The sequence below is a fragment of the Chlorocebus sabaeus genome, chromosome 22, assembly GCF_047675955.1.
Source record: "Chlorocebus sabaeus isolate Y175 chromosome 22, mChlSab1.0.hap1, whole genome shotgun sequence".
NCBI lineage: Eukaryota > Metazoa > Chordata > Mammalia > Primates > Cercopithecidae > Chlorocebus > Chlorocebus sabaeus.
This window is the reverse complement of record NC_132925.1, coordinates 33,879,649-33,903,699: the sequence shown is the minus strand read 5'-3', so window position 1 is coordinate 33,903,699 and position 24,051 is coordinate 33,879,649. Positions and strand designations below refer to the sequence as shown.

The 24,051-nt window shown below is 40.6% G+C and overlaps 1 protein-coding gene across 3 annotated transcripts in view; it reads left to right on the top strand.

Annotated features, from left to right (window-relative positions):
- Window positions 1–3,844: 3,844 nt before the first annotated feature.
- Window positions 3,845–24,051, top strand: part of DRD3 (dopamine receptor D3) — a 51,847-nt gene continuing 31,640 nt past the window's right edge. The window contains exons 1-4 of one of the 3 annotated variants that reach the window (XM_073009615.1): window positions 4,117–4,236; window positions 6,859–7,126; window positions 10,573–10,877; window positions 22,741–22,853. In XM_073009615.1, coding sequence (XP_072865716.1) covers window positions 10,608–10,877; window positions 22,741–22,853 — 383 coding nt within the window. In that variant the 5' untranslated portion in view covers window positions 4,117–4,236; window positions 6,859–7,126; window positions 10,573–10,607. Of the gene's footprint in view, window positions 4,237–6,858; window positions 7,127–10,572; window positions 10,878–22,740; window positions 22,854–24,051 lie in introns of those variants that run through there. The other 2 variants (XM_007985759.3, XM_073009616.1) reach the window with 2 other exon arrangements.

Here is a 24,051-nt window from a genome sequence, read left to right as displayed (position 1 = left end):
CTGTGGTCCCAGCACTTTGGGAGACTGAGGCGGACGGATCACGAGGTCAGGAGATCGAGACCATCCTGGCTAACATGGTGAAACCCCGTGTCTACTAAAAATACAAAAAAAAATTTCTCCAGGCGTGGTGGCACATGCCTGTAGTCCCAGCTACTCGGGAAGCTGAAGCAGGGAATCGCTTGAACCTGGGAGGGAGAAGTTGCAGTGAGCTGAGATCACACCACTGCACTCCAGCCTGGGCAACAGAGCCAGACTCTGTCTCAAAAAAAAAAAAATTAGACAATGATGGAGGGTAGGAAAAAACAGAAGGAAAATAGGTTGAAAAGTTAAGATAGAAGTAGAAAAGGGAGGTAAAATGCAAGCACACAGAAGGGTAGATGCAGATATAAAAACAAATATAATTTATTTATTTCCTTCCCTACTATTACTCTGCTACCTATAATGAGTGATTGGGTACAAATCCGATTGATTGAGAAGCCTCCTTCTGTCATTTCTGCCATTCTCTGGTAGAAAGGAAGAAAGTGGTGCTCAGTATTAGACAATAATAAATGAGTTGAACTATTTTTCTTTCAAGAACTGTATGACAGCAGCAGAATGAATTCAAACATAAAACCTAAGACTTTCTCAGATGGTTCTCATCCATCACCAGATCTCATTGGAGAGGAACGAGGGCTAAGGTTAAGAAGAAATAGCCATACTACTGGACCACTGACTGCATTTGCCAACTTTCAATTACACTTTTACAACTTGAGGTCTGATTCTAGAGAAACACAGACTGAGGCTCTTCTTCAGACCAGATCAGTATCCATGCAGTTTAAGGTCATCATGATAACCAAATCTTCTAGTTTACAGTAAGGAATGCTAGTTATAATAAGACGTGGAGACAAAATATTCCTCTATTCATATAGGTCCTGCAAGTTGGCTTGCCATACTGCTTCATTTAGTCTCCATACTGTCCTGGTGAGTGGAAACTCAGGGGACGTTTAAAGTGGTGTGAGAAACTCATGTTGTACTCAATGGTCGGCACTCAAGGCAGGGTTTCTTGTATCTTTCCCTGGAGCAGCATTTCAAAGACAAGAAGAGAATATTCCCACCGCACACTTCACATCAATTTCCTTTCAAACAAAATCACTGAGTAACTGTATGTATGAGAAGCCCACTATCTCTCTTCTTTTGCTTTAAACTTCCCACTTCAAGTTCAAAACATAAAGACTTTCCCTGATGAAGGGCTGTTGGCTAGTACATGAGAATGTTCCAGCCATGCTATTGAGATGGATTTTCTGGAAGGAAGATGAACAAAATTATCTATCTTTTTCTTGATTTCTGCCCAGCCATATCTGTTCTGTAGGCGTCCTGGAGATCTTCCCAGACGGCATATCTCGATGCCAATCATGAATAAGGGTTCCATTTACTTAAAAGTATAAAACTGTTTGGTGTTGTTTGAATGGAAAGTGCCGGATAAAAGGAGCAACTGCTAATCTTCACCTATAGTGAAGTCCAGAGAGAAAGAATTACCTCATTTACCCTGCTTCTCTTCTATTTCCACACCAATCCCTCCCCATTCACCGTGGGGGTCAAGGAATCTACCACAGAGAGTTAAGTCAGAACAGAGTTGACTGCCTAGATGTGTGATTTTAGGCATGTCAGTTAATTTTCCTGTCTCTTGTTCCTACATAGAATTAGAGTCTATATCCCTCTTTATCTTCCTTTTAATTTTGCCAAAGAAAGACACTAAAAACATGCTAAGGAGTATCTTGCCAGCATTTACAACTGCCCTTGAAGAGAGAATAACTGTTCTCAACACAGAAAGTCTAGAAATAGGGTTCTTCCTACTACATTCACGCATTATCAGGATAGCATTATCATTAGGCACAATATCTTCCAATGTTAAAGAAAATAAACATAAGATACTGAAAGGTGAAAACCATGTTGCTGAAAGTGAGTGATATGAGGTTCTTAACTCCTTAGAAGGTATTTGCTTCATTCTGTTCCAGCCTAACATTACTCCCTGCTTTTATATGTCAGACAAGCCAAGTTTTAGCAGTGCATATTCTCTTGGTCCCCTTATCCAAGGGAAGAAAAGCCTTGGAGTTCACATTCAACCCAGGAGTTCTAGTCTTAGGGCATGTTCAATATAGTTATATCGTATAACTAATACTTTTATGCCCAATAAATTATGGGCAACCTTGGATATGGCACCTAACATCTCTAAGCCTCTGTATTTGTTTGCTAGGGATGTCATAACAAAACACCACAGGCTAGGTGAATTAAACAAAAGAAATTTATTTTTGCACCGTTTTGAAGGGTAGAAGTCCAAAATCAACAGGGTGGCAGGTTTGGTCTCTCCTGCAAGACCCCTCTCCTTGGCTTGCAGGCAGATGCCATCTTCCTGTGTCCTTTCCTCTGTGTGCACATTTCTGGTGTCTCTTCTTTTTCTTATAAGGAAACCAGTCATATTGGATTAGGGCATTTCCTCCAGGGCCCATTTTAACTTAATTCACACTTCAAAGATCTTACATCCAAATACAGTCATGTTCTAAGGTTAGGGCTTCAACATATGAATTTTGGAAGGACACAAATTAGTCCATAACAGCCTCTATAAAAATGGCATTATGAAGATTGATGTAATGTACAAACAAGAACATAATTTACAAAATGATTTTCTAAATCATCTAAATGATTATTAAATATAATTACATACAAATGTATTATTAATATTATTGTTGTCATAATTATTATTCTTTCTGACATATTATCTGTCTTCTGGGAAGTTTAAATTTTCTGCCTTTGGAAGACTATATCATAGTGGTTAAGAGAATTAGGATGTTTAGATCCAAATCCTGGGTCAGCCACTTGTTAGCTGTATGACTTTCAGACATTATACTAACCACCCTATGCTTTAATTTCCCTACCCATAAATTAAGGGTGGCAAAAAATAGTACCTGCCTTAGGGTTGTTGAAAAGATTAAAAGGAGCAACACATTAAAATGACTGGCTAAAAGTACGTGCTCAATAAATGATGGTTGTTATCAATAGCAGTATTTAGACCTTGTTGATGCTGCTGCCTTCTTTTTCAGCCAGCAGAGGTCTCCATCATAGTCAAAAGAGAACTAGGTTCCCCATGACTGCACTACAGTTGCCAAGCACATCCACTGTTGGCAGAGAAAACAGCCGAAGAATTACCACACTGCCTAAACAGAGGAGAAAAAAAGAGAGAGATAACAGGAAATGGTTAGGATTCCACAGTAAAATTTAAGATGAATAAGTGACCATAAGTTAGGATTGTTTGTGTTCTACTCCTGACTTTCACTGATATTGTCCTTGGTTGCATCTCACTTTAGCTTGTTCTAAACCAGTTTTTTAAAAGATATATATGCACATATATCACAGAGAAGCAGTAAGAATGAATTGGCAAATATTTGTGAAGTTCTCTGAAAACAAGAAGTGCTGCTAAGTAAACATTTAACATTTCTTACAGTATTAAGCTTATTTCATCTTTATTGCCAGTTATACGCCATGCCTCAGTTTTGCTGCCTTTGTAATATGTTTCCTTTAACCTTCTTTTCCCAGACAGGCTTACACCTCCAAGTTCAATTATCCTGTCAATTGTGTTTTAAATTGTACTGATTTCCATTAACCAATTGTGGTATCAATTTGAAGATCTGTTCCTTCTGAACTAATCATTTTTACACCCACCAGAATCTGGAAAGGCAATTAAACTGAGGAAGGTGAGAGTTATTCAAGAGAAATTAAAGCATAAAGGTAAAAACAGTGGAAAAACTAAGATTAAAAAGAGCAGAGGAGAAAATACACATGTACTAAAAAGCACAGTACCAGAGCAGATAGAGACAAAGAGGAAAAGAGAGCGAGGTAGAAAACGGATCCTGCTTGTGCCTACTCCATCTCTCTTTCAGCACCAAGGACAGAACCTCTGAGCGGCTGACCCAAGCAATGCTCAGTTTAGGGTCCCTCCCAAATCCTCTACAGAAAACGGATACATTCGAAAGCAGCTATGAAACGTGCACTAAGGTCTAATAGGGAAGCTGGAAGAGCAGCACTCAAGTAATTTCACCTTAGAGGCAAAAAATGGGTGATTTCTTTCTGTTCATTTCATAGTTTCTGAGTCCTGAGAAGGGCAAAGTTTGCTTTGCTTGGGTATGTCTGCTGTCAGTAAATGGCTGCAGGAGCCGAAGTGGTAAACTCCTCGGTCTCCAGAAATCAGAAGAAAATTTTAGGGTAAGTAATTTTTCTTTTCATTTCTAATTTAGTACATAGTATTTTCCTCAAGGTTATTTAATCAGCTTGGGGTTCTGTGGATCTCTAAAAATATGCATTAAAACTCAATACCCACTCTTATTTAAAAACCAAAGCCCTGAGGAAATGGTTTGCTTTTTCTTCTAAGTGGTTGGACAGCAGAAACCTTTTATATTCCTTTTTCTTCTATTTTTTTCCCCAAAATTGTACCTTGTGGACTCTAGAAGCTATATCAAGGAAGAAGTAAAAGATAGAAAACAAAAAGCGGTTATTATTCTAGGATTTGTATGGAAGTTGATTGTATTCCTCTTAAGGATTTTACTTAATTGTAAGGGTCTGTTATTTTAAACTCCTCAATTCAGCACCCTGGCAATTCAGAGCTGAAGGTTTGGAGAGGCACTATTTTCAATGGTCTATTTAAAGTCAGGCTGTTTCCAAGTCAGAATCCAATTATTCCCAGCAGAGATATGTAGTACTTGAGATGATGATTGTGTATGTTTCCTTTGATGATGGTATATGATTTTTAGGGTATTGTTGTTATTTAATTGTGAGACTTCCATTGCTTGCTGTAGCTTACTGGGGCAACAGAAGTCATTGCAATTAGGTATTTGTTACAGTTCATGCATCTAGTTTAATTGAATACCATCAAAATGCATGCATGAATAATAATGCAGCAATAGCAAAGTGAAACTTGGATTCTAAACTCATTGTGCATGACTGTTTCTCTTTATAGGTGAAGCCCTTTGCTTATTGATACTAAAGGGTTTGTAAAATATCTGTTCTTAGGTAAGAGTGAAGAACCACTGCTTGACATGGCATTGGGATCTCTTATAGTCAAGGAGAAGTAGAGACAAGATGAGAAAGATTCTTACTCAGGCACTCATTTATTTGTAGTTGAATATTTTCAAGGGTCTGTGTGGCTAGCAGTGAGCAAGGGTATTGAGCAAGGAAAATACTGATAGTATCCAAATGGGTGCCTAATATTTAAGCATCCATACAGAAGGCTGTTTATTATAGAATATGCATTAAAGCAAATACCAAACAGTTTCTACTCAATATCAGATTCAATTTCTAATGCATTGAAGTTTGTCATCAATTAATATTTGCTTATTGATTTATTTTCTGAGTTCCCCATTTTATCTCTGATTAGAATGGTAAGATGCTCAGTCTTTAGAGGTTGTGATGGAAAGTGAGTATGCTCTGCTTTACTAGACAGGTTTAATGAGGGGGAAAAACTATTATCTTAGCTACTGGACCTCAGTAACCAGCAACAGTTTTTCTCTGTACATTTACCAACAATGTGAATGTGCCCAAATACATAAATATGCTATGTATTGCAATGCATTTGTGAATCTTTTTTAGGAAAATAGGCAGCAATTTGCAAGAAGAAAGTAGCATAGAAATGCTAAAGACTATCTCTAATAATAATAACAATGTGACTCCCACTGGTTCTATGAGCGGTGTGCACCTGCATTACTTCACCAAGCCTAGTCAGATGATGTGCATAAGATACTCTGAACAAGTGAGATTTTAAAATTAGTACCCATTTCACATTTGTCTGCCTCACCCCTAAAAGCGGCATACTTAAGTGGCATAGTTAAGAACATGAACTCTGGAATCAGACAAATCTTGGGTTGAATCAACTCCATCATTTACTGGTTTGTGTTCTCAGCAAGATATTTAACCTCTCTGTGACTCACCTTTTTTATCTAGAAAACTTGATATGATAATAGTGCTTACCTTCTTCATCAGGTTGCTGCGAGGTTGAATGATGATAATGCTTATAAACTTTAGCTATAATTATTAATTTTATCAGGCAATATAGCAAGTCCAAATTATAGCCCAGACCAGAAAAGCTCTGGAGACTGGTGGTCAGGAGGCATCTGAGTAAAACATTAGATGTGGCAACAGCCAGAGATCTGTGAAATGAGTGAAGATGTATCATGGAACCCTGTTACTGAAGTGTTTTGTTCTGGGTTGAGTAAAATCCATCTCAACTTGGGAATTAGTTTTGTGGGGTTTTTTCTTTGAGACAGGATCTTGCTCTGTCACCCAGGCTGGAGTGCAGTGGTACAATTATAGCTCACTGCAGCCTCTAACTCTGGGACTCAAGCAATCTTCCTGCCTCAGATTTTCAAGTAGCTGGGAATACAAGCACATGGCATCACATGCAGCTAATTTTTCTTTTATTTTATTTTTGCAAAGATGGAGTCTCACTATTTTGCCCAGGCTGGTCTCAAACTCCCAGCCTCAAGTGATCCTCCCACCTCAGCCTCCCAAAGTGCTGGTATTACAGAAATGAGCCCCCAAGCAGGGCTGGGAATGATTAACATCAACTTCCATGCCCAGCAGAGACACATTAGATAATTATGAGTTTGGGATTTAAGAATGCCTGAGATAAAGCTTGGTTCAAATCAGCCCCTTACACATTATGTAATCTTGAGAAAGTAATTGATCTCTCAGTTTTTTTAATCCATAAAAGAAATAGATCATTATCCACCTTTAGGGCTGCTATAAGTATTAAAATGCATGTAAAGTACTCGTACTTGATACACAGTAGTAGCCTAGATGTGGTTGTCTTCATCTTCATTTGTTCTCTTACAGAAAGAGAACAAATAACTAAAACTCTGTAAGTCTTAATGAGGTACTAAGGAGGAACCCCACGAGTGTTTCAGGCAGACTGTTATTCAGCACTGAGGAACTGAACATCAGCAAAGCAGGACAAATGTCATAACTGATGGGGACCTGACCACTCTCTGTTCCCCTGCCTTTTTAAATAGGTTATGCACTCACTCTAAGAGATGCCAGAACAAACTATAAAGACCAAGATAAATCAATACTTTGTAAGGCATTTAAAAGCTCATTAAAATGTGTAAGTAGTGTTATATGTAATGAATCTTAAAAGAATGAAGCCAGGAGTACTCTTCTATTTCTCTGCCTTCTCTATTATTTTACCTCCTACCCACTTTTAACTCCTAACACTGTTTGCTGAGGTCACCATGAATGTCATCATTTCCAAGTTCACTAGATACTCTACAATTGTAGATTATTTAACTCTTCACCTATTCCCACTTTCCTCTTAACAATAAAAGCAACTATATTTCTGGTGCTATGTGCCAGACATTATGCTAGAGTGATGATTCTTAATGGGGAGAGCAATTTTGCCCCCCTCCCCCGGGATATTTGGCAACATCTAGAAGCATTTTTTATTGTCCCAACTTGTGGGGAGGGGTATGCTACTGGCATCTAGTGGGTATATGTAAAGGACGCTGTTAAACACCCCACACTGCACAGGACAACCTCCTCAACAAAGAATTATTCAGCCCAAATTGTCAGTAGTGCCAAACTTCATGTATAAAATTTCATTTAATCTTCATAATGACCTTATGGAGTGGATATGATTATCTCCATTTTGCTGATGAGGAAACCAGCCTATCATTGTAAATCACTTAGAGAGTGATTGAGTTAATTAATCCTCTAGGCTCTTTGCTTCTTCCTACCTGAGACCCGTTTCCTATCTGTTAGCATATCTAACAGAGGGAAAAGAAAGAAGAAAGTCCAGCTCAGTTCTGTGTTATATAAGCAACTCTGGTTTGGGAAAAAAAAAATCTAAGCAGGGAGGAAGTTGAAACAATTAGCTGAGAGACAGAGAGTAATCTAGCATCTCACGCATCTTTGCTTTCACCTCCCACATCTACAACTCATCAGAAACTACCTGAACAATCACAGTTTAACCCACCTGCTGCTATAAAGGATCTAAGATCAGATGTGGAAAAAATAAATTAGAAATCAGAAATCCATGCAACTGTGATTCCAACATCAGGCTCAGAATTGATTTTCAGAGTTGAGGGTTTCCCTTCGTATAATTAGCCACTGGCATTCAGCTATACTATTTTTAGGTAGGTGTCAAACCTCTTGGCAGAGTAAAAAGTCCAGCCAAAGGGTAACAAATATCCTAAGGTTTTATGCCTCCCTCTTACTTGGCAGGTGAGAGGAAGCTAAGACATTATTCACCAGCTGCAGACCCCAGAAAAGAGGGATTCTGGCCACTGTGTTCCAAAGTGGCCCAGTTGTGAAAGGGAAGACATTTGGGCCCGAGCCTGCCTTAAAAGTGGAAATATCCTTGAACAATCAGAAAGCATTGTATTTTTCCAAAAGCTCTTGGCAGCAGCGGTGCTATCTCCAGGGTAGCGGCTGCCCTCCTCTGAATAATGAGAAAATTATAACTATTATCAAGAATTATTATTATGTTTTAAAATACATTGAGTGCAAACAGTGTGCCAAGATAAAGGACAATTTTTTTAAACAATTCTCTAAATTCATTCCAAGTTTGTCACCCTTTCCCAATTATTTGTTCATTTTAACTCTTTCACATTTCAGGCTGAAACATTTCAAAGTGAGGTACAAAATGACAGCCATGATTAGGCCAGTCTCCTAATCAAGGGAGAGCTACAGATACCTAGCTTGAGGGCAAATTCTGGCCACCAAGCCAGCCTCTACTTTTGCCAGGGCCTGGAGAGAGAGTTCCCATAAAGGTCCGTATGTATCATGTTTAAATATTTTAAAGTCGTAACCAACAAACCATTGAGTAAAATGTTTCATCTTCCCACCTTGATGAATACACCTTCGTAACAACGTGGAAGGCCAAGTTTGAATTTAAGATTCCTGGACCCTTCAAAATTCCATACAAAATGTGACTATATAGGAGAAGCTGGGCCCCCACCCCTAACCTGCCTCAGGGACCCTGGACTCTTATCTCCCCACCTCAGGCTACATAGAATCTATTTGACTGAGCTCTAACTGAAAGCCACCACTTGGCCCCAGGAACCCTACACATTTATGGCATAGTCTCCCTCAGGGTGACAGATTTAGAATGAGGCCCATGATGTCCTGGAAACAGGCTGTGAGCAGTTGGGCAGAGAATTCCCTGAGTGTGGTCTAGACAGGGTTGGAAACTTAGTGGACCTTCTCCTTGGCACTGTGGGAGGTTACAACATCATCCTGTAGGGGCTAGAGGCATAACCAGTAGAGGGTGCCTTAGTCCTTTGGGGCTGCTATCACAAAATACCATAAACTGAGTAGCTTATAAAGAACAGATATTTATTTTTCACAGTTCTGAAGGCTGGGAAGTCCAAGATCAAGGCACCAGAAGATTCAGTGTCTGGTGATGGTCTGCTTTCTGGTTCACAAATGGCTGTCTTTTCACTGTGTCCTCCCATGGTAAAAGAGATTAGCTAGCTATCTGGGTCTCTTTTATAAAAGCACTAATCTTATTCATGAGGGCTCTGTCCTCATAACCTAATCACCTCTCAAAGACCCCCACCTCCTAATACCATCATATTGGGTGTTAGGATTTCTACATATGAATTTAGGGAGACGCAAACACTCAAACCATAGCAGAAGACCAGAGTAGGCTCCTCTATAGCACACAGCCTGGGGCAAGAGTCACTTTCGCTTGGGTTTCAGGGTTACACCCTAAGTCGCAGGCCTTATGTCTTCCCCTAGCCTTCAGAACTGTGAGAGAATAAATTTCTGCTCTTTATAAATTACCCAGACTCAGGTGTTCTGTCATAGCAACCCAAAATGGACTAAGATAGATGGGTTTCATTATTCCCACATTTTACATGGGAATAATCTGGAGCTCAGAGAGGTAAAGTAATATGCGTAAGGTCCCAGAGTTAGGAAGTGGTAGAGCTAGGTTTGTAATCCTGCCACAGCTTCCCGTCTCACTCAGAGTCCAAGCATGGTGCTTTCAATAGCCCTGCACAATCTCTCTACCTCACACCCTCCTATTCTACTCCTGCCTCACTTGTCTTCAGCCTCACTGGCCTCCCTCCTGTGCCTTCTATGTGCTATCCCTTCCTGCTGGCACCTGCTGTTCTCACTGCTCAGACTGCTATCCCATCTGATATCTGCATGGTCTGCTTCCTGATCTCCTCCAGGTCTTGACTCAATTGCTGATTTCTCCATGAGGAGTTCCTGATTATACTCAGATACTCACTCACATACATACAGTCTTCACCCATTACTTACCCCCCTCCTTGATTTGTCTCCAATATACATATCATTATCGAACACACCACATCTTTTATTTGTCTTGTTTATTATCTGTCTTCCCCTCTAGAATGGGAGCTTCAAAGGGGAGGAATTAGATTTTATCTGTTTTGTTCATTGCTGTATCTCCAACTCTCACAACAGTGCCTACTATATAGAAAATGCTCAATAAATATTTGTTGATGCAATAAATAAAAAAAGTAACTAAGAAACCAAGCTCCAAAGAGTCTGATTTTATTAATATTGTTTTCTGTCTCCTCACAGGAAGCCCCTTGGCATCACGTACCTCCCCCTGGGCTATGGCACCTCTGAGCCAGCTGAGTGGCCACCTGAACTACACCTGTGGGGTGGAGAACTCCACAGGTGCCAGCCAGGCCCGCCCACATGCCTACTATGCCCTCTCCTACTGCGCGCTCATCCTGGCCATTGTCTTCGGCAATGGCCTGGTGTGCATGGCTGTGCTGAAGGAGCGAGCCCTGCAGACTACCACCAACTACCTAGTAGTGAGCCTGGCTGTGGCAGACTTGCTGGTGGCCACCTTGGTGATGCCCTGGGTGGTATACCTGGAGGTGAGTAGACTTCAGGCACATGCTGTCTCTATGACTGTGCTTGTATTTGTCTTCCCTGAGTTCCGGCCTTCAGGGCTCAAAAGACTCCCCAAACAGTCAGGAACTGAGGAAGAAAGGAAAACTCTAATTCTCCCTTTAATGAGAGAGTTAAAGCTCTGGAAAACAGCCACCATCCCATCCTCCACCTGTGTCAGAACCAGGGCGCTGAGAATGATTCTGTTCATGGGTCTCCAGTGTTCAGGTGACAGGATTTGAGTGATGGGATTCTTCCTAATACGGCCTAGAGTTTATTCTCTGTGCCAGACATGTCTCAATGACATGGTGGGCTGGGTGAGGCAGTCCAGAAGGCATCTTCACCAGTGCTCAATGTATATGAGGGTAAGGGTGTGCAGGAGGGATGCGAGGCCAGGAGGAAAAAAAGAATTATTTAAAAAAAAATTAGTGAATGTAGGGAAAGATAGAAAGAATGACCAGCAAACAGATCAGACTTCTTTCGATGGTTCAGTCTCTCTTTGCTGTTTCCTCCTGGGTACCAGCTCTTCGTAGACTCTGCTACCAAAGGAACAGACAAAACCCTCAAATGTGTATTTTCCATGTGTCCATGAATAGTACAGAGCCTTTGCCAGACAGATAGTGCAGCAGATCCTGGTGAATTCTTTTGGGGAGAAACATTTATTAAATTTGAAAGTATTTTCAATTGGGAGTACAAAAGAGAGCCAGGAGTTGGTCAAGACAAAACACCCATTTGCTAACAAGGAAATCAGGATGACCATATCTGTTCAAGAAACAGATATTCTTACCAGGAAAACATGCAGTTACTTAAGATGTGATTTAAAAAAACAAAAAAAAAAAAACAAAAAAAAACCTGAGTATACTATTAATATTTCTCCTCTCTACTGTGTGTCATTTTAAAGAGGTATCCAATGAAGGATCGAAATGATGCTATGATTAAGAGAAATTAAGATTCATCAAATTAATATCTCAGTTAATATTGATAGCAAAAGTGACAGTTAATTAAGTGTGACATATCACGGGAGAGCAAAAACCTTGTACATAGACTGCCTATGCTAATACCTTTGTTAAAGAATGGCTGGGAACTAAAATTAGACTTATTATCTCAAAGGGGAGATGTGAAGAAAGAAAAAAAGAAAATAGAGAAATAAAAAGAAAAGAAGAAAAACAACTAGGCTGGGTAGATCTAAAGGCTAAGGGAATTCTTGAGGAAAAAATATGTATTTATTCTTTCCAGTTAGGATAATCCTAGTGGGAAGGGTGAAGGGTCTTATAATTATCTTGATTTTTCTGTCAACCCAATTAGTCTGAGTCAACCTTGAAGTCAGAGACTAGATCTTTATTCTTCATTTCCTGTAGCCTAAACATACTACCTGGCACACAATACATGCTAACTATTATAACATTTGGTATATGCATGATGAAATGAATCTTCTCTGTAATGTATGCATTATATGGGCTGTTCCTGTTAATACCATCTGCCTCTCTATCTATTGTTACAGGCAGACTTTTTGCTGAGAGGACGTTTGGGGATGAGCTATTTGTTATTTGACATCCAACAATAATGAGCCTGAAAAAAAATTCAAAGCATATGACATTTCTGTTCAAGAATGAGGCACTTAAGTTGCAACCAGCCAATATGAATTGGTCAATGACTCATAGCACTGCCATCATCCTCCTAAAATGTTTTTGTGCATTTCTATATGTTCCAAGGATTCTTAAGTCCTCCAGAAGGATGAATGTCAGAAAGAAACATAGGCAGTGGACCTTCACTCTAATGAGCATTTTTATTCCCTCTAAGATAAAACCAGGCGTTTGATGTCTGTGACAAAGCCACTCAGGGGCATTTGTTGGCTACGTATTTGTGATTATTTATAGGACTCTGGTTGGACCATACTGGAAACCGTCTGTATATACTGGTTTAGGAGACAGACATCATGACTTTTCCACACTAGAAATCCATGGCATCCCCTTCCAGCCACACCTTCTGATATAGTGGTTCTCCTATTCTACTGCTGAGCATAGAGGGGCAGCTGAGACTACAGAACATGACAGGAAATCTTAAAGAAATCACTGTAGTAGTACCTATAGGTTTTCTTCCGTGAGAACAGCTCTGGTGGAGTTCTTGGTTTCTCCCCACAAAAACCATAATACTTTGCCCTCTGTCCAACAGGTTATTTCGTGTAGGTATTCAGTGATCAAGATCATAATTTTTACATTTGATCTTAACCAAAAGGCTGAGAAACAATAAGAGCATGATTTTTAAAATCTACATGCACATCAGGAAGATTTAGGGGAGCAGAGACATCTCCTTACTGGCTTTAGGGCCTCTTTTTGGTCTTACCAACTTGCTTCAAGGCACTGACTGGGTCTTGAAGCAAGTTGGTAAGACCAAAAAGAGGCCCTAAAGCCAGTGAAGAATACAGAGGACCAAGTCTCTCTATCTTACATCAGTCTACACTTTTCTTAATCTCAAATGTTTTCCTGTCTTTCCTTAGAGGCAGATGAGGCACCTTAATGAAAGAAAAGAGCACATTGAGCCCTTAAAATATGGGCTATGAATATATAAATCCATGTGCCTCAAGAAGAAGCAAAGTGTTATTCTCACTAACTTGTCCTAATGATAGTGCAGTTTGAGTAGCTACTCTAGTAATTACTAAATTTTACCTAAGAGCTCCCTTTGGAAAAGAAAAGGGTGCAATGTTGATCACCGAGACTGCTATAGGCTTGAGGGTCCCCAGGAAGATAAGATATACATGAGGAGAACACCATTTTGGGATCCAAAGATTCACCACATTCATAGCCTCATGTGCTTTGATTTGAACACATCCACCTTCTTCAAAGAAAAATTGGCTCATTTTGCCAGACACCAGTATTTATGATGTAGGAATGTTTTGGCTGTAAATATTGGAAATATTGATTAGTTGTGACTTAATTACATTTAATGTTTTTCAAATAACCAGAATTCTGGAGAAAAAGAATTGTTGTGTTGGTTCAGCTGCCCCATGGTATCATCACAGACCAGACATTTCCATCCTTCCTCTTTGCCATCCTTGGCAAGCTGGCCTAGTTCTGTATGTTGCCATAGCCCCCTAGCACCATGGCAGTATTCAAAAATAGGATGGATAGGGACAGCAGTAAATGAGAGAGAGAGAGAGAGAGAGAGAGAGAGAGAGAGAGAGAGAGAGAGAGAGAGAGCACTTTTCCTGTAGTAGCTTGAAGTATGTTTCTAAGGATTTCACATAAGTTTAATTGGCCAGAACTTAGTCATGAGGCCACCTTTAGCTGCAAAGGAAGCTAAAAAAGACAAAATGAAAATGTGTGTTTTATTGAAAAAAGATATAGGGGTGGGGAATTGCTCTGAGGTAGGCAATAAAGTATCACATTGCCTTTATTGGAATTCACTGGGATGAATGTCATTTCAACACAGTGTCACACTGCAAGAAAAAGACTCAGAACTGGGAGTCAGAAGACATGGATTTCAGTGCATAACATGGAGGTGACGACAACATTTTCCACCTTGAGCTGATGTTAGACACAGCTGTCATCAACTGATAGAGTATTTTGATAACCAAAACTTTTGATCCATAAATATCTCACTTAAGACACTTTTAATTATAAGTTTAAAAAAGCTTAACTCCAATTGGCTTAAATGAAAAAACAGAATGCATCGACTGTTGTACCAGGAACTTTATAAAGTCCTCTGGGAGGGTGGGCTGCAGGCACAGTTCCATCAGGACACCAGCTCCATTTCCCTACAATTCTCTCAGCTCTGCCTTTTCCCATATACTGACCTTACCTGCAGGCAACAGGACAAGCTATAGGCCTCACATGTCCACACCACACCATTCACGGCAAGAGAGAAAATCCTTTTCTTAGAATTTCTAGTAGAGGTATTAAGATGTGCTCTGATTGGACTGGCTTGTGGCACATGATTTCCAAATTGAAAAATTGATTTAACATAGGTTATGTGTTTCTTCCTTGGACACTGCCCAGGGATCTCACAGATTCCCAGTGGAATCTAAGGCCTATTTATAAGATGGAAGAGGATAGTCTGTAAGTGGGAACCACAGTCAGCTTTCATTGGTATCATTCTCATCTTTAAGACACAGAGGAGCCTTCACTTGGGCATACATAAGGGGGCTCACAGGGACCAGTCACTGACGTTCTTCAGTATTCTCTGTCCTCAAGCCTGGCAGAGAAGTTCAGTACAAAAACCAAGCAGGTGACCTCACAGAAGATTATATTTCAGAGGACTCCTGGCTTGGCTATCTGTTTAAATCAGTTTGCAACATTTTCTCAACTTTTCTGAGGCATCCCAAATAGTTCTATCTCAGATTTCCTCTCAAGATTTTAATTTCCAGCTTTACCGTCTGCACTCCGGAGCTTCCTCTCCAAGCACAAACATCTTATTTTGTTCCACTCAGTGAAGCACCTTTTGTGATGTTTAAAGCACTTTTATCAGGATAGAAAGGCAGTACAAGCAGCCAGGGGAACATTTGGAATACTAAACTCAGACTACTTGGGTCCCAGTATAGACAGGAGGAATAACTTGAGGATTAAGAAAGGTAGTCAAGCAAGATAGAACAGGATGAGTTCAGGCAAGGAAACGCACCACAGAAAAAGCAATCGAGGTCGGATGGTGATGAAAGGAAAGAAGAGCAAAATTTTAGGAAGGGAGGAATCTTTGAGTTTGTAATGATATTGATTATTAAAAATAAAGAAGTGAGTTTTTTTAAAGGAAAGTTTTACCACAGCTCAAAAAACCCCAAGTGATAGCAATTTAAGACCTCCCTACTGGAAAACAAAAACAGGAGATTTTCACGATCTCTTCACCAAACTCTGGATTTTGATAAAAAGTCATAGAATATTAAATCTGGAAAGGCTTGGAGATTATTTTTGCCATCATTTCCACAGTGTGATCCAACCACAAGAAATTCCTGGCCATATTCTAATGACATCGTATCTCTGAGGATGAGTCTAGGAGTCTCATATTTAAATGAGCTCCTCCATACTTCTAATGCACCTAAACTTTGAGCAGTCTGAGCTAAACTTTCATTAGGGGGTGTATTAGTCCATTTTGTGGAGCTACAACAGAATACATGAGGCTGTGTAATTTACAAAGAACAGATTTATTTCTTACAGTTCTGGAGGCTTGGAAGTCTAAGATCAAGAGACCTCCATCTGGGAAAGGCTTTCATGCTATCATCCCATGGAGGAAGGTGGGAGGGCAGAAGAGAGGCAAAAGGGGACCGAACTTGTCCTTTTATAAGGAAGCCACTCCCACAACAACATTAATCCATTCATGAGGGCAGAGTCCTCAAGGCTAATCACCTCTCATTAGGCCCCATCTCCCAACACTGTTGCATTGGGGATTGAGTTTCCATCACATGCATTTTGGGGGACATACTTAATTTCTAGCATAAGGGAAAGAGAGACTGCTTGTTAAAAATACAAACTGTTGGCCGGGTGTGGTGGCTCACACCTGTAATCCCCACACTTTGGGAGGCTGAGGCGGGTGGACCACCTGAAGTCAGGAGTTCGAGAACAGCCTGGCCAACATGGTAAAACCCCGTCTCTACTAAAAATACAAAAATTAGCTGGGCATAATGGCAGGTACATGTAATCCCACCTACTTGGGAGGCTGAGGCAGAAGAATCGCTTGAACCCGGAAGGGTGAGCCAAGATCGTGCCACTGCACTCCAGCCTGGGTGACAGAGCAAGACTCTGTCTCAACAACAACAAAAAAATAGAAACTGTTGGGTCTACCTCGGGTCTACCAAACCAGCATTTCCAGGGCAGCCCTGGAAGTCTAGAGTAATTATAATGAGCCCCAAGCCCAACTCCCGCCTTACATGACTTGTGCAACCAGCTAGACATCTGCTATGACATTTGGGAACCAATAAGCTACAAACCCCCCATTTCACGGATGGAGAAATTAAGATGCAAAGAAGTGAAAAATCCTTATTTATTATTCTGTTTTGCCCCACAGCAACCTTCCCACCAAGAAATACTCCAAATGTGGCAAACAAAATGGACTGAAGAGGCTAATTAGAGAAGTACTTCTACTTTTGCCTCTTAGATATTTCCAAATAACTAAAAATTCATCCCTTTAGAGTTGGAGTTCTTAATCTGGGGAGTCCATCAACTTGGATGTAAATAAAACTACTCACTTATTTTCCCTGAGATTAAATTTAGAATTTCCTTTAATTCCAAATGTAGCTATCAACCTATAGCAGAAGAAATCTTTAGTGTGACCAGTAGAAATCACAGATATTTTTTCTCAATTTTTTTAACTGTTTTTTTTTCCTTTTGAGATGGAGTCGCACTCTGTTGCCCGGGCTGGAGTGCAGTGGTGTAATCTCAGCTCACTGCAACCTCCACCTCCCGGATTCAAGTGATTCTCCTGCCTCAGCCTCCCAAATTTTGTTTAACTTTTTAACACTCCTTCCTGCACACTGATGATATTTATATTTTCAAACCACATTATGATTGTTGCAGACATCTTGAAACATCACTTATACTCATCGTTACTCTGAAATTATACAAATGTTGGACCTGCCACTAGATCTTGTTATTTAATGAATTATTAAAGAAACACATATATTTTAAATACTTTGATAACTATATTTCAATAAAATTGATATCCTTTATGAACCACTGTATTTATTTCATGCTTTAAAAACATTCTTCTGGCCAAGCATGGTGGCTTATACCTGTAATCTCAGTACTTTAGGAGGCCAAGGTGGGTGGATCACCTGAGGTCAGGAGTTCGACACCAGCCTGGCCAACATGGTGAAACCCCGTCTCTACTAAAAATACAAAAATTAGTTGGACCTGGTGGCATGAGCCTATAATCCCAGCTACTTAGGAGGCTGAGGCAGGAGAATCACTTGAACCCGGGAGGTGGAGGTTGCAGTGAGCCGAGATTGTACTACTGCACTCCAGCCGGGCGACAGAGTGAGACTCCGTCTCAAAACAAAAAGCATTCTTCTGAGAAGGGGATCATGAAGCTAACAAAATCCACAGGATAAAGAATGCTTAAGAAACTCTGTTTTAGGAACGACCATTTCTGAGGATCATTTTATGCTCCCCTTAACCCCAGACCAGTGTTTCCCAAATCAAGACAATAAGAATCACTTGAGGGACTTATTACTCTGAGTGAAGCCTAAGAATCATTTTGTTTAACAGGAGCATCTGGAGGTTTAGGAAATGCTGCCTTATAATCAGTAAATTTGGGGAATGCTGCCCTAGGCTGTGTCTATTGAAATCAATAGACAAGTTCAGTACCTGAGGACACTTTCCTGCTTACTCAACTTCTGTGTTGCCACAGGAAGTTAGTTACATTCATTAGCAAGTAAGAGTAATACCACCTGGTTTCTGTATAATTCTGAAGTGAGTTATTCATTAGAATGCAGGAGAAAGAATCATGTCTCTAAAAAGCCTCAATCAATCTGATTTTTTTTCACTTTTTTTTTTTTTTTTTTGAGACTGAGTCTTGCTCTATCGCCCAGGATGGAGTGTAGTAGCATGATCGCGGCTCACTGCAACCTCTGCCTCCCAGGTTCAAGCAATTCTCATGCCTCAGCTTCCCAAGTAGGTAGGATAACAGGTGCCCACCACCACACCCAGCTAATTTTTGTATTTTTGGTAGAGATGGGGTTTCACCATGTTGGCCAGGCTGGTGTCGAACTCTTGACCTCAAGTGATCCACCCACGTCTACCTCCCAAAGGGCTGGGATGACAGGCATGAGCCACCACGCCCGGCCTTTTTTCACTTTTATCTGTTTTAATTTCAAAAATCATTTTGCCTTTCATAATCCTCCAACACTTCGTACCTATCTCACCTTCGGTGCCTATCACATTGCCTCATAGCTGTTTTTTAAGTACCTATCTCCTGGGCCCTCAGTTCACCCATACCCATTCACACATTACTTCTGGTAATAGGCACACATTGTATTCTGAGATCCTGGGAACAAAAACAGGTTTGTTTCAATACATCCGTCCAAGCAAAGTATCAGACCCATCATGGGCACTCATTAGGCCATGGCTATAGGGATAATGGATGGACACACACGAACTCCTCTACCTCCTATGATACTAGAATGGAGTTAAATTGTACACATCTCAGAAGTGCAAGCCACTAACCTTTGGAGGCAGGAAGAGTAATGGTTAATATAAAGGGGTTGAAATTCTAGCTCCTTTTACAAGCTATGTGTCCTTAGGTAAATTACTCAACCATTCCAGGTCTCCATTTCTTTATCTATAAGTTAGAAATCACATTTACCTCTTCAGGTTGTGATGAGAAAATGTGTGAGAGTTACTAGCATATTCTTGGCACCTAGATGCACTTTATTGATCCCTTACTATTAGTTGCTTGATGTGGAGGATGCCAATAGAAAAAAAAAAAATTCATTACAAATCCCATCAATTAGAGACTAATTTTAATGTGTAAGCTCCAGGGAAGGCTAAGTGATGGCACCTTAGTGGGAATTATTTTAATCAGCTAATCAGATTGTTTTCTTCTTGACTCTTAGCTGAAATCAAGGAGAGAATGAGAATTTTGATGGCAGAATCAGAAGATGGGAAAAGAGGATAGCCAGAATGGGATGACGGGCCAGTGGGGGCCTGGAAGCCAGAGAACAGCTTGGGGGCTTTGGCTGGGGGCTAAGCAGGAGGGGTATTAAAGAAAACTGTCTGTGTACTTTCACCAGCCCCAAAGGCAGCACGTACTACTGTCTCTTGCACTATTCTTTGAACCCTGGGATAGAGGCAATCAGGAGAGGCAATCAGGAGAGGTTCTTTGAACCCTGGGATAGAGGCAATCATCCCTAGATGATGATTTCATCTAGGGAAAGAGATGATATGGTCCGCCACACAAAAACCCCTGAGGAGTACCTGGTTTTCTTCTTTCCCCTGGTATCTACCTGCTTCCATCTCTTTTCCAACAACTACCCCTCCTCACCTAACACTTCCCTGTAGCAGGGTGGGTAACAACCTACATTCCAATGCTCTGTCTGCCTGTACTAGCCCTGTGACCTTGGACAAAGTGCTTATTCTTTCTAAGCTTTTAGGTTCTTCCTCTGCAATGAAGATAATAATCCTCTGTCATAGAATTATAATCGGCAATAGAAGTCATGTATGTAAAGTGCTTTGCAGAACACCAGGCACTTAGTAAGCATTCAATAAATGTTAGCTGTTATTATGTCAGAGGCCATTTATTATTTCAGAATGTATTTTCATGGTTGGGCCCTGCTCTGGGAGTGGGGATGCAGCAGCGAACAAGCAAATCTTCCTGCTCCTCTTGGTGCTGGTTAAGTAACAATAACTCCATCTCTTATCAAGTAAATGTATAACTTGTCTTCAAAAATCTCTAAGAACACATATAATAAAAACAAATTCAGTTTTCAAAGTCTGAAGTTTCAAAGTTATAGAAATTCGTGGAACGGGTCATGTGGATTGGTAACACATGTACAGTGAATTCTCAATAAATGTTAATTCCTATTAACAATATTAGGATATCATGATGATCTCTAGTACTTTATTGAAGAATGCCTTACTTCTCCAGTTATCTTGTAAATTCTTTAAGGATAGACTCTGTAGTACATTTTGTAAAACCTCTCAACACACATGACATACACTCCTACAAAGCAAGTACTAAGAGCTTCACAAGTATTTGCTTTATAAGTGCATGCATGAATGAATGAATGAATATCCAGCAAACACTGAAATTTGCTGTTATCCTAATTATCCTTTCTCACCTACCCTAGCCCGAAACACACATAAACAGACATGTGCTCACAATTATGCCAAAAAGGGTTTTTTAAAACATTAACTGCAGAGTAGATATAATGTTGAAATAAAATTTAGTATACAAAATCAGCTTTTGCAAGAAGCTTTTACAGTATGCAACTGTCCTATATAATGAACAAAACCATCTTTTATTCTCCTGGTTCCCCTAAATCATTGTGTTATTATGACTCTTTAGATCAGAATTCTTACCTCTCAATCTTTTAAAATCTTTTTATTCTCAGGATTCCTATAAGTTCATATTCAACCTTTATTTATAGAGAGCCAATTGGTCAAACTAAAAGAGAGACAGTAAATCCAAAACCAAATGAAAAATATGATGACTTCTTCACTAGTTTTAACTTTTCATTCTTGCTTTTAAACAAAAAATCATTAGTCAGGGTTTCTCAAAACAGTCTGGAGATGACCAAATATAGGAATAAAATGAGATGCAAAAAAAGAAAGAAATCCAAGGGGGAGAAGTTATTAGGGACGAGGAAGGATAGACGGCCTTTTAGGACCTTGTTTTATTGGGATAAAACAGAAATGAACAGTAAAGTGACCTGGTCATATAAGGAGATCCTTGAATAGAAAATCCAGATGAAGGAATAGCGCTATCTTTATGCACAGTCATTTGGTCAGTATCTGTTTTCTTGTTGAGAAGGCTACTGTACCATTTTTCACTTTCTTGCTCTTAAATGGCCATTGGGCCTATTCAGGAGGGGTATTGTGAATTCTAAGCTACAGCCAGAGTCACAAAGCCTGGCAGGTTTCTCCCTGAGAACTAGGGTCCCCAAGAATGACAGTCCACCCCCCCCAGGCAAGAAGCTGGTAACTGCACAAAGCCTTGCGGTCCATTAGTGGCCTTTGGTGGACATTTTAAAGGTGACAATCTCCCTGACACATCTTCCTGATTCAATCAGGCTGTGCAAAAGGTTTAAAAATAAATAGAAATATACTAGAATATAAATGATGTTACCTAAATTCCTGACTGTAAGCATTACTCAGAGGATGTTATGGAGCTTGAAACACATGTATAGACAGATGCATGAGGTTGAAACCATCCTCATGAATTCTGAGTAGTAGACAGAATCCAGCCCTTTTCCCCATCTTTTGGTTTTTGGGATGTGGATGGGGAGGGAGAGTGTTGAAGGCAGTCACATTGGCACAGACTTATTTTATATAGATTCCCATAGATGCTGTTTCAGAATGTTTCCAAGCTTTATAACCTGAAGCCAGATATATTTTTACTTTGGAGGTAAATTTTATGAAAAATGTGTTCTTAGCTTATTTCTTGAGTACATGATGAGCTCTCTACTGGGCGAAGGACTTCAGAGACACAGTTTTGGCACAATGTACACATCGGGCAGTCACCGAAGTTCTTTTACCACCAGCTGAGCATCTATGAGTAAGTTATCACTTAACCACAAGGAGCATTAGTTGCCTCCTGAGTTTGAACTTCAACACTGATTCTCAAACCTTGGTATGTACAGGAGTGTTTATTTAAAAATGAAGGTTTTAGCTGGGCTTGGTGGTGCATACCTGTATTCCCAACTACTCGGGAGGCTGAGGCAGGAGAATCGCTTGAACCCGGGAGCCAGAGGTTGCGGTGAGCCGAGATCGAGCCATTATACTCCAGCCTGGGCAGCAAGAGCAAAACTCCCTCTCAAAAAATAAAATGAATTTAAAAAAACAAAAATGAAGATTTACAGACCACAGAGCCAAAGATTCTGACTCAGTAGGTATAGGAAGGATTCAGAAATCTACATCTTTAATAACACCCCACTGTGGACCACACTTTGAGAATCATTGTACTAATTGACTTGGAAGATCACTTCCAGCATTAGCATTCTAATATTCTGTGAATGTGTCCTTTCTTTAGGCAACCAATCTTGGATAGCCTGGCACTCCCTCGATGTTCGTCTGCCCTGTAGGAACAATGGTACACAGGGAGCAGGAGCGCCAACATCTACACTAGGCAGCATAGGAAAGACAATAGGGCTAACTGGGTTGTTGCTCCTTCACTGGGGTAAACACTAACATCCTTGTCTCTGATACCCAGGTGACAGGTGGAGTCTGGAATTTCAGCCGCGTTTGCTGCGATGTTTTTGTCACCCTGGATGTCATGATGTGTACAGCCAGCATCCTGAACCTCTGTGCCATCAGCATAGACAGGTAGGGCTGCAATTCCCCTTCCAGGTGGCCCAAAAGCTGGGGAAGTGGGGAGAGACAGATTTTGCACTTGAGGGTACTGGGGTCACCTCCAAGTAGAACTCGACACTGGAACATTTTCTTTCCTCTCTTTTTCTTTTAAAGTATGGTTTGCCGGTGAGAAGAAACCCCTGCGACAGGGGGGAAATAATGACCCTATAAGCTTTCCTGGCCTTTCTTCTCCTCCAGCTCCCTGAACAGGATTCTGGCTTTGCTTTTCCACCATCCTTTGGCAGCTTTTCGGCTTCCTAATAGGAAGGAAAGCGGGAGAGGGAGAAGGAGGAAAGGTGAGCCGACTGGGGTTGGTAGGAAATTCTGTAGTTGTTTTGTTTGTTTGGTTGGAGGTGAGAGATGGAGAGAAGGTGGGAGAGAGAAAAAGAAAGAAAGAGGGGCAGGTGTAGGGATAATTTTTGAGGGGGAGAGAGGAGAGAAGTGGGGAAGAAAGGCAATTTTAGAAAGCATGGCTGTGATCTATGTTTCTCTCATAGAGCTTAGAGAAGCAAGTAAAGAATAGTATGTTTTTTAAAATTACATTTTGGTTGCTGGGGTAAATTGCTGTGATTTTGACTCCTTTCTGTGTGTTCTGCCTGAGTAGCATTGCTTTCTATCCCTGAGAGCACCTGGACTCACTACCCTTGCTCTGGGTCCCTCTGTTTCTTCCTTCCCCCCTCTCCTTTTGTCTTCCTCTCTTCTTTCCCCTTTCCTCTGCCTGAGCCTTAGATTTACCTGGCTCCCCCTTCCTGTACCCCCTCCTGACATCATCAGCCTCACTGAGAGCTCTGGGGTAAAGGAGGTCACTTTCAAGCCTATGGCCCTTGATGCCAGTCAAAAGCCGCCTCCCTTTCCTTCTCTGAGTTCTCTCTCTCCCACTTCCCCTTCCACCTCTTCTCCTTCTCCCAGTAATATCATCCATGCACCTCATAACTCCAACAGGTGACCCCAGATAAGATCTGCCATTTATTGAGAATTTATCACATTGTGCTAAGCTTTGACACACATTAGTTCATTTCATCTTCACAATTCTTAGGTACGGTTATTATCTTATGTACTGTTATTTTATGGTATAAACATTGGCTACCTTCAAACAGGGACCACTGAATTTAGCTGAATACTCTTTGTTCAAGACTCTGTAATGGGCACAGCAGGGAATGTCACAGGTGAT